The 12,265-nt window shown below is 26.6% G+C and overlaps 1 protein-coding gene across 1 annotated transcript in view; it reads left to right on the top strand.

The window, feature by feature from the left end:
- LOC115034432 overlaps window positions 1-7,671 on the top strand; it is a 10,005-nt gene extending 2,334 nt beyond the window's left edge. The window contains exon 2 of the mRNA XM_029491396.1: window positions 6,870-7,671. Coding sequence (XP_029347256.1) covers window positions 6,870-7,230 — 361 coding nt within the window. The 3' untranslated portion in view covers window positions 7,231-7,671. The remainder of the gene's footprint in view (window positions 1-6,869) is intronic.
- Window positions 7,672-12,265: the final 4,594 nt, after the last annotated feature.

Here is a 12,265-nt window from a genome sequence, read left to right as displayed (position 1 = left end):
TAATTTTTTTTTTTTTTGTCATATTTGTTTATTTGTACAATCTGTATAAAAAATAATTACAATAAGCACAATGGAGGGATAATACAATTATAGGTCATTGGTCATGGTTGGCTTGATGAAGAAGCTATTCACTAATAGTACTTCATGACGGTATGGTGGACTAGTAAACTAGTCGACTAGTAGGTCACGGCACCAGCTACGCTTTAAACGTCGGCCAGGGTCGCCTGGGATTGTTCGGGAAGAGAGGTTTTGGATGAGAGGGTTTTTGGTGATTTGAAAGTTTAAGGTGGAAACGTTTATAAAGGGTTTTGGCGACGTTTTTTTCTGTCGGAATGAGGAGGTCCCTGTGGAGGGTATATCTAAATTTTTTTTTTTTTTTTATTTTTAGAAGAAAATATACAATCTATATCATCGTGGACATAATAAGCATATGTGCGATAAGAAACAATAATAACATGAATGGCTTGAGGAGGGAGGCCCACCAGTGTGGGTACCCTCTAACTTGGGATGAGGGATGTCATGGAGTGGACGAAATGGGAAGTGTAATTTTGTTAATTAGGGAAGTAAGAGCCAATAGAAGAGGGTTTAAAATACATTTTAAGTCTTCAATAAATTTGTTGATGATGTGGAGAGGTTGATTGACTGATGAAGAGTTGGCTGTGGTGATATCTAAATTTAATATTTCAAAATGCGTGCTTTACAAAAACATCACGGAAATTCACCAGGCATCACCGGCCACTTTTAATTCTCCCGACTATAGGTAACATTTTGTTTATTAAATTAAATTAGATTAATCACGTATTTTTAATTAAGAAAATTTTTCATCGTTATCAACAGACTACAAAATTATTATAAAGGGTATAAATGTATAATTATCGTATATGCTTTAATATATATATATCACTATTATAGAACATATAATTTATATTATTTACGCCACAGCATCTTAAAATATCGAAAGTCTATAAAATTAATCGATATATTCTCTAATATTATTTATTGTACGAAATATTATTTTATCTTGAAATATTCCGAATTTCTGTAGTAGGTACCTACTTATGTAAAAAAACTTTTGCCGTTAATTTATACGTTTCATGATTTCATAATTTGTTAATTAAAAATTTTTGCTCGGTTAAAACACTTGGAAATTTAATACGAGGTTCTTCATAAGTTGCTGCTACTGAAAATTAAAAAAAAGTTGAGCGTAAATTCACAATTATTTTTTATGAACGTCTGAAGTTAGAATTTCATCAAAATCACGAAAATTGGGAAATTATTTCGAGACTCGAGTTAGAAATACATAAACAATTTTCTATTTATATCAAAAATTTTAAAATTGAATACAAGATGTGCCGTAAGTCTTGAAAACTTAAACAATAAAGGTGGTAGTGAGTGTCGTTCTGCCGTACAGTAGGTTACAAGACATAATATCATTGTATAAGAGAAACGTTTCTAAGCGAAGACGGTCAGCCAATGATATTACTAAATATATTTGATGATATTATTGTGAATAAAGTAACTTATGTAATATAACATATATACGTGGAACTACCTTGTTTTAAATTTTCAATCCTTAGGTATAAAAGTTGAACATTTTATACATTTTTAACTACAAAATAATTATTAAATTTTGTCAAAATTTGAACTTTATAATTATAAAGAGGACACTACATCGCTACCCAAACATTTGTTATCTCCGTCTTACACACGCAAGACAGAAAATATTGTCGTTCACTAGTTTCAATAGTGTGCTGTTAGTTTTGATCGAGATTTTGATACTAGAGTAGTAGAGTGAATTGACTTGACCTATAATAAAACTTTTAGGTAAAAACATTATCTGTGGTTAAGCGGTACCGATTTTTCGAAATATATTCATTTTAAAGTAAGATATGGGTATGTGAAATCTGTGCCGTATCTAGGCATTGGCAAGGTAGGCGGTGGCCAAGTGCACAGTTTAAAATGATCGCCCTGGGGGCGCAATTTTTATATTATATAAATACTAAAAATTATAATATTTTAAATAATATTAATATTAAAATTATTAAAATGTATAATAATAATTTTAAATTAATTATTTAAGTAAGTGAAAACACGATTTTAGTATTTACCAATATGGGTATTTTTATTACCTTCACAGATTACAATATTTTTGGTTTTATTATATTCGTGGAGAACACATAACAATAATAATTGATATGAAGGCAATAATAACAATTATAGTAATACTACACGTGTGCACCTGAGGTCCGTAGTTGCTTGTATAAAAACTTGTTATTATATTATTGTTAAATTTATAAATTAATATTAAATATCGTTGGGAATATTTTTGTCAAACTTCAAACGTCATTATATTGTATGTCGGTACTCACTACTCAGTCATCACTCAATAGAGTACATAATACTTAGGTATTTTATTGACAATTATAGAAAAAAAAGTAAAAAAATTTGAAAACTGACAGTGTCAGTGAACAGCTCAAAAAGAGTCAAAATATTTTCAAAATTGTATGGAAAAATAAAGTATTTTATAACCGTCCTTTAATAGTCCAGTAAATGTATGGGTAATTAAATATTAAATAATCCTCACTTAAACAAAATAAAACAACAAACAAAATTTATTTTTAATTACAATTTCTATTTCTTTAAATGGATTACTATACATTAGTTTATAATATAATTCTGAATGAGTTAAAAATGTTATAACTTTGTTAGTTACTTTTGCTGGGGTCTTAGGATTTTGTTCAAAATGCTCTGATACGGATTTGTATTTACAATTTGTACTGTTTGCGAGCTATTTGTGAGCTATTTTTTTTATGATTTGCTAAGTTTTTGATTATGTTTTTCTGTATTTTGTCCCATTATAATATGCAATTTTATTTATACTAAGTATTATCAGTATAATATTTAGTTTTTTGATAGCTGAACATTAATTTCATTAAAATTTAAAATCGTGAATAAAATGCCCAATAAAATATGCCAAAAAACCTTTAAATATGCATAAATCTGCAAAATAAAACTTTACGTACTGAACCATTATACAGCGAAAACTGTGATGCGGACCCTGAATAAAACAGAAAACTATGTGATACGGAACTTTTCTATGGTCCCGGCATTTTCCTATAGTTTGACACGCGTTACGTTACTTTGATATGAGTATGTGGGTACAACGTAAATCGATAATTAAGATAAAACTGCATAACATATTAAATCAGTTAAAAAAATTGTATTTTCGATCATCATATCAGTGATACAAACATATCCCATATATTATATAGCTGTGAAACAGTTATGCATTAACAGTCTTATACTTAACAGTTTTCTTGTACAAAGTGACGTTCATTCAAATAAATAGATTCTTTCAATGAATAAATTCAGTTAGAAAATTATTTATATAAATCATTAATATTTTGTAAAAAAATAAATCTAAAATAAGTAAAGTTATATAAAGTAGTAAAGGAAATAAAATAAGTCTATAACTATCCTCTAACTAAAAAATAAAAAAAAATATATGATATATGATATAATATCATTGTATAAGAAAAATGATTCTAAGCAAAGACGGCGTATGACAGTCTAGGTATAAGACATATTATATTATGTATACTTATCTATAGTAATAAAAAAAATTGAACTATAATAAGTATCAACAATAAATTCCAAATTAATCATATTACAATATACATTAGTTAACGCGTCAACAACAAACCGTGGTACTATCATAGATATATAATAGTATACTTTAGAAGTTTCAAGTACCCACAAATAATATTATACAATCACAACAAAATAAATAAAATAGTTATTCCAGGTTTTTTAATATGTAATTTCGTCCAAATTTGAACTTAAAATGATTATAAAAACTGTGCTAATGTATTTTTTAGATTTTTTGGTAACAGAATTAACTACTTACGTAGAATCTTGTTTTAAATTTTCAATCCTTAGATATAAACGTTGAACATTTTATAAATTTTTAACTAAAAAATGATTATTCAATTTTAAATTTGATAAATTTTGTCAAAATTCGATCTTTAAATACTTATAAAATAATTGTGTCAATGTATTTTTAATATTTTTCGGCTGCTATTGTAACAATATATCAGGAGCCTTGTATTAAATGTTTACATTTTTTAGCCTAACAGATAAAACTTTATTCATATTCATAGAAAAAAAAATTAAAAAATTGAAAACTGACAGTATCAGTAAACAGCTCAAAAAGAATCAAAATATTTTCAAAATTGTATGGAAAATATAAACATTCCGTAAAATGTTCATGTATCTACAGTTATTAGTTTTTTAACTCGTTTTTTAATTACAACAGAATAACTAAATCGCTAAATGAGAAATCGAGTGAATATCCAATTTTGTAAAAATATGATCCTCAAACGCTCATAAAAATTTATTTTGATTTGCTTGTAGACATTTTATTTTTGGACTAAGGTAGACAAACTTATGAGGAATCTTTTATTACATTTTCAAATTTTAGATTTAAATATAAAGAATAGTATGAATTTCTAACTCAAAATAATTTGCACATTTACGTGAATTTTACGTATTTTGTCAATATTTGAACTTTAAATGCTTATAAAAAAATTGTTACTAGATTTTTAATATTTTTCATCTGTCTTTGGAACAATATATTAGCCATTAGGAGCCTTCTATTAAATGTTCAAGATTTTTTATTCAACAAATACAATTTAATTGATATTTATAGAATAAAAAACTATAAATTTAAAAATTAAAAATGTCCGTAAACAGCTCAAACTAAGAATATTTTGAAAATGCTAATGTAAAAATTCTTTCAAAATTGCATGTATCTACAGTCGTTTGTCTTAGAGTTGCACCAAAAACCAAAATCGATTTTATCTAAAATCGATTTTGCGTAAAAACTGCCGTTTTTTCTTAATTTTTCTTATTTTTTTCATGGCGTTTTCGTCTTTACTTTTGACCCCCCCCCCCCCCCCCAAAGTACCAACTAGATCCACTTTCCTATCATAAAAGATACTGTTGAAGAAAATCTAAGCACTATTACTGTCCTAAAGGAAGATGAAAGACACAAAAAAAAAGAATATTAAAATATTAAAAAAAACACACACATCATTGTAAAATCATATATTTATCACTCCGTAGAATCTAAAAAAGTTTCCAGGAGTCAAATTAATTTTATTAAAGCTTTTTCAAATTTTTACAACATTTGATAACCACACATAAATTAACGAATTCTAAATCGATCGATTTTCTTATTTTGTTATAATTAAAAAACAAATGACCACAGATACTTAAAATGTTCAACTAAATGTTTATTTTATCATTTTTTATGTATGATAACATTTTCATACTGTTTAATTTCGTTTAATGTTTTTCGTATTTTATAGATATTTGAAATGTTGATATTGCTTTTAGTGTTTTTTTCTATAAATGTCAATGAAAAAATGTTTGTTGGGTCAAGAAGTTGAAATTTTAATACAAGGTTCTTCACAACTGTAGAGGCCGGAATTATATTATTTTGCATATCTTTTTTTGTGTTTGGAGTAAGACGAAGTTCGAAACACATGCAAATACATAGGTACAAATCATGAAACGTATAAATTAATGGCAAGAATTTTATTTGCATACTACAGAAATTCAGAATATTTCAAGATAAAATAATATTTCGTACAATAAATAATATTAGAGAATATATCGATTCAGTGTATAGACTTTCGATATTTTATGTTGCAGTGGCGTAAATAATATAAAGATATATATATACAGGTGTGGCCTTTCCTTTAATGTTTAAGTGAATATGATATTATTATATTATATTAAATATAATATACAAATATTAAGAATAATAAGTAATTAATACAATACAAATATACTTTAGAGTTTGATCCCAGTTGATTATTTTTTCCATAAATATTTTTGATATTATATTGTTATTGTATAATTGTACATGTGTACAAAAAATAAATATATATTATCACAACCATCTTCCCTCTACAGGAAATGTCTGGTTATGCTCCTGATTCTATATTTTTCGTATGATATTATATATTTATATTATTATACATAGTATGTACGTCATACGTCATGGTAGGCATTTGCATAGGCGCAATTAGGGGGGAGGGGCTTTAGGGGCTAAGCCCCCCCCCAAACATGTCCATAGCCCTCCCAAACATTTCCTTCATTTTGTTTTAAGCTTATTCAATATTATCAAAGTAAGGCCCTATTAGCCCTATTAGCCCCCCCCCCAAATCTCAAACGCTATTTGCGCCTATGGGCATTTGACTACTCTGCAAACTCGCCCCCTCAATATTCAATATTATTATGATAATAATTGATAATCATTCATAAAATACTTTTATATTGACTATGTTAATTTTTTTTCTTTTAAGTATGTTAAATGTAGTTAAATTAGGTTACCCCATCCAAATTAGTTTTTATAACTTAGGTGTGAATATGAATATATATACTTAATAAGTTTGTGTGTTAATGTGTTATGTATAACTACCCTGCCAGATATCCTATGCACACTTAAGTAGTTATGTTATTACGTTATTTTTAGTATAAAATTATATAATATGCAATTATTTACATTTCCTTCCCTTAAAACTCTTTAGAGTTGATTTTCTGTGTACCTATATAATAAATAAAATTAATTTTTTTATAATTACCAATAAATAATTTTGTTGTAATATGTTTTGAAAGGAATATTATTTTGTTTTTAAATATTTGGTACCTGCTTAAAATATCACATACCAATTTTCAATATTATTATAAATTATTTTTATAAAACAAAACTATGAAACCTTATATTGTTGTTCCAATTGGCAATTTGCAATTAGTAATTACCTATTTAAAAAAAATAATTAAATAATTTATCCTGTTCACAGGGCCGATGCATTAAGACCATACAATATTGTATTTGATTACGACAGATTCGAATATGAACTTGCCGTTGGACTTGATTTCGCACTTGCTAATGCCTTGGAACCAGAAGAAATTGTGGGAGCCAGTAACTTTAATGGTGAAATAGTGTACTTTTTCAAGTGGAAGCATCAAGTTGCAGTAAGTTACATATCATCAGAACACGCGGCAAATTTGTATCCTGAAGCTATAATTAAATTCCATGAGAAGTATAACTGGCAAATAGTTGATACAGCAACGTCGCAACAGCAACATGGAGGTAATGCTGTGCGTCCTGTAAAGCCGACCCAGGGTTTTAAGAATCAACGTGCCTATTTCCAAAAATGAAATTAACAATAAACCTAAATACTATCTATAGATATATAAAAGAACAATAATACAAGTTGCTATTATTATACATTATAATTTTTTTTTTTTTTTACACAGATAAATGTCAAATACTGTTTATTGTACTTTTGTACTAGATTAAATTAATTAAAAATAGCTTTTAGTCACACCATGCAATGAGTTATGTGATTATTTTTTAGGAACCATCATGGTTTTGCTTTAACAAATTACAGTGACGTGAATTTTTGATAGTTTTATAAAATGTTATTTTGATATTTGTACAAACCATGATACAATGCAATGTGAAAATAAACTGCAGGTATGATAGATATTATATTTAATCACATTTCACTCTATTTGCATCATTATTATTAATTTATTTAGTGTTTACAATAAAACTAAAATCATTTTAAAAGAGTAATAAAGTATGAAAATATTTAAGAAACAGCATTTTTTTATTTTACAAACAACGGAATGCCTACCTAACAACGTACTTATTTAAATTGTCCAATGGGTTCTGTAAGCAGTGAGGCTACGCATATTTTATATCATGTAGCTTAAAAGCAAAAAAGTATGTATATTGTATTTAGTACACCATAATAATATGTAACATTAATTGTAAATACATAAAAAGAGTATCATGCTTAAAAGTTAAAGTAGTTGCTGCACATATTGAACTCATAATTAATGGAATAGACTCGCTACTCTGATTAATGAAGTCTATGTGTATATATAAAAACACACATTTTTTGGTCCATTAACCTGATTTTATTGCATGCATTTATTATACATTAACGATTTATACTATTTGCTTACTCATCACTTTTAATACATATAATACTTTTAAGTATTAATGTTTTTGAAAATATTTTTTTATATAATTGGAGCCATTACAAAATCAATTATTATTATTTTTATCATATAAATGTTCATGTCTTTTTTTCTTTATGAATAATAACATAAAATTAAAATACATAAATAAACAAAGACATAATGATGAATACTTATTAGTGCATAGTTGATTTCAATTTTTTTGCTATAGTGCAATTAGTGCATATTTTATTGTAATCTTTTTATACTTGGACCTTTTGCATTATTGACTTTAGGTTAATCTATTGAAATACTCTGATACCAAAGTGATATCGGGGGGCCGTATTAATCCGGAAAATAAATGGGCGGAACGTATAAATTCCGGACCGTATAAATCCGGAACGTATATCGCCGGAATCCAAAAGTGAAAAACCGTATTTGGCCGTATTTAAACTACTATTTATTAAAATTATGCCTAGGAACTGACAACTTAATGTAAACTGTAGTCATAGTGGTGGATTCAGTGTCAGGCTATTTACTTATAGGCTACTAGAGAGGCAATTTTGTGTCAAAATGATATATCAAATCACTTAGTCAAAGTCACACATTTTCACAATCCAAAAGTTTTATTTAATTTTATATAGCATGTTCAACAAGTGTTGGGTTTTTATTCAATGTTACAATATACGATTACAATTACTTTAAATACAGATCAAAAAACCTAATTATTAATTAATAATTAAGTTTTTTTTTTCAATAAATAGGTAAATTATAAAAAGTGAGTGCTTAAAAAAATATGACATACTCATGAATAGCAAAAAAAAAATTACAGAGACGGCAAAAAAGGGTTAATGGAGTAAATCCATATTGGGTAAATTGTATTGATTATTGCAGCGTAGGTGTACACTCAATTTCTACACTAGAAAGCTACATGAGCAGTATAGTATGATAATTATGTTGGCGTATGTTATTTATTAACATTTATAGTTTTCATTATATAAGATTGATTCTGATGTAACATATTTTGCAGACAATAATACTATTATTCTAAAAAATGTAAACCATCGATATTTGTACCAAAATAATATTATACCACTTATCATGACATTTTATCATATTAATATCCTGATATGTTTAACAGCAACTTTATAAAACTGAACCATTTTATTTTTTAAGTGCAACTCAAAAACTAATAACCGTATACAGTTGAAACTTTCACCAAATAATAGAATTTTCCAAATATGGTAATATTTTCGAAATATTTTGATTTTTTTTTTTGAAATATTTACAGCATATTGAGAAAAGTTTTAAATGTTCTAAATTTTTTTTAAATTATAGTCAATAAGACGATAAAAACTTTTCACTTATTAACAATGCTTGAAAATTTAACTCAAGGGTCTTCATAAGATGTTTTAATATCAGTTCAAAAATATTAAAGATTCATTTCCACGATAATTTGTATATGCATTTAAAGTTTAAATATTGACAAAGTTCATTAAAATCCCAAAAATAATTAAAATATAACAAATCCATTACAATAACACTCGACAATTACTGCACAGCAGAATATTACCCACTTGTCCTCCCTTTTTCTTTGATAAAGGTAGAAAAACTTGTTGGGAATCTTCTAATAAAATTTATAATGTTAGCTAAAAAAAAAACTTTTATGAATTTCTAAATGAAAAATAATTAGAAAAAATTAGAAAAATATATCATGGCTGTAGATAGCTTAATAAAAGTCTAAATATTTTCGAAATTTTACCATATAAGAAGGTATGAAAAATGCTAATATAAAATATATTTTGTGAATATTTCAACTGTCTATGGTTATTCGTTTTTTATATATAATTTTTAAATTTAGATTTAATTTAAGTACCTACTAAATTATTAAGAATTTCTTACACTTATTTTTGTTCAATCCACAATTACGTCATAGTGTTTAAGATTTAATACACTATAGATAAACTAAATAAACTTTAATTTATTCAAATAACAATTTTTACTTATTCGGGCACTTTTAGTAAACGCTGTGATTATCATTGAACGAGTGTTGAAAGCATTTGGTACACACTATATTAATACAAATAACAGTCGACTTCTCGCCTAGTGTAGGTACTGACTATACTTTCTACAGTCTATTAGTATAGTAGCATATACTATATAGTATAGGTACTAGTTATGTTTTCAGTTGAACGTGTAATGGTTATTCTTTGCAGTGACATGACTTGTGCTTAACTTTGTTTTAAAATTCAAAGTTTTGCATATTTTGTTGTTTTTATTGCATATTTGTATCGTATATTTAATTATCATTTTAAGTAATATTATAGCATATATGTTTGCAATTTTAAGTGCTAAAAAATCATGAGCATGATTATTACTTATAACTAAGGCCCGAGACTTGATGACTTAAATTTTTTTTAAAATGCACACAAAAAAAATGTTAAAATTACTAATAAACATCATAAAATGACTTAAAAAATAACAACAAAAATACCAAAAATGACTTTATAATTACATAAAAATTTTAAAAATGTACGTTTTATACAATTCATGTATCATAAATCATAATTATTATAGATGCTATAGCTCTTTAAAAATGTTTACTCTAGTAGGAGCCGTTAAAAATGTATTATTGCAATTTGAAATAAGTTGATCGACTTTTGGGAAATTCGACAAGCTAATGAACGTAAAGCAAAAAAATGCAAAAAAAAAATCGCATTTCTGTAAAGACGAGCCTCGGATGTAAGAATTAGAAAAAAATGCAAATACACCAAGTTCCAGGCCTTACTTATAATGCCCCCCCCCCCCCCCCCCATACACACGCCAATTTATATTAGGTAATTAAAATGAATAACATAATATCGTTGTATATAGTTGTATATTGTTGTACATCGCATTACGTTTAATCATGTAACTATTGTAGCTTCGTGTTACTTAAAAACTACCTTTTTATTACGTTTTCGGTGCGTATAATATAATTAATATATGAAAGGTGACCATGTTCATCTAAGGTTTCTATAATGACGTCATAGCGTCATTTTCAACTCTTAATAGTAAATATTTCATTAAATATTACATTTTTCGTTTAAATTGAAATTGAAATTGAAAAAAAATAGTGTTGTGATTTTAAGACGTATTTAGGTACCTACGTCAATCACCGTCGAAACTATAAAAGTATTATGTACATTTTTATTTTCAAATGTATTTAAAAAAAAAATTCAGTTGATTAGGTTTTTCATCTGATTTATTTTCTTAACTGTATTTATTATTGTTCGTGAAAAATGTGTTGTATTGTTCGTCAAAATATAACAATACGCGCGATATTAATGAATTCGAATCCATAAAAAAACGTTTCATAAAATAATGGCAACCAAAGGACAACAATAATTTATGTCATTTATTTATTGTAATTGGTTTTGTACGTTTTTGTTGAATTAATTTATTTTGATCGAGTGTAAAATAGAGACTTTTAAAATTTGTTGAACCCGAGAGCGAAGCATGGGTCGATAGGTACCTACTTACTAATTAGGGGTATAATATTTGTCAAGGACACTCGTGTGACTGGACTTGTATGTATTAAAAAAAAAAAGTTCGCAATAGTTTTTAATTCAAACCTCATAATTATACTACATTGATTTCGATGCACTTTGCATTGTTTTCTTTAGAGGATGTCAGTGCACTATTCGTTTTCTCTCTGGCTCGAGTGTAACATGTAAATGCGTTTTGTCTATGTTGAGCGTGGACTAGAGAGAGAAAACAAAATATAGTGCGCTGACATCCTCTTAAGCTAGCAGGATTTTAGTTCGGTTAGGGTGTTACCTGAGTAAATAATTTAGATTTTTTTTTTCAAAACAGTTTATATAACAAATTATAGTTCAGAAGTCTCAAATTTAGTCTACATTTATACATTTAAAGTAATTTTAAACTCGAGATTAATTAAATAACTATTTATCAATCGTCAGTTATATTTTAACTGATGATTGATAAAATGGCCCTAGAGTAATTTTAAAATAGTGTTTCAAGCTCAGACGATAAGACCTCATAAAAATTGTGAAATATGCACGTGTTTCAGTTTTGGAAACCAATAACTCATTTTGTAATTTTTATACCTAATTTTATATAAAATATGATATTTAAATTTTTCATATATTATAAAGTCACACGATAAAATATGTATCATTTAAATAAAAAATTATCAATTGCTATGGTCATAAGAACAGGGGTA

The sequence above is a fragment of the Acyrthosiphon pisum genome, chromosome X, assembly GCF_005508785.2.
Source record: "Acyrthosiphon pisum isolate AL4f chromosome X, pea_aphid_22Mar2018_4r6ur, whole genome shotgun sequence".
Classification (NCBI taxonomy): Eukaryota; Metazoa; Arthropoda; class Insecta; order Hemiptera; family Aphididae; genus Acyrthosiphon; species Acyrthosiphon pisum.
This window is presented reverse-complemented; position numbering and strand designations above follow the sequence as displayed.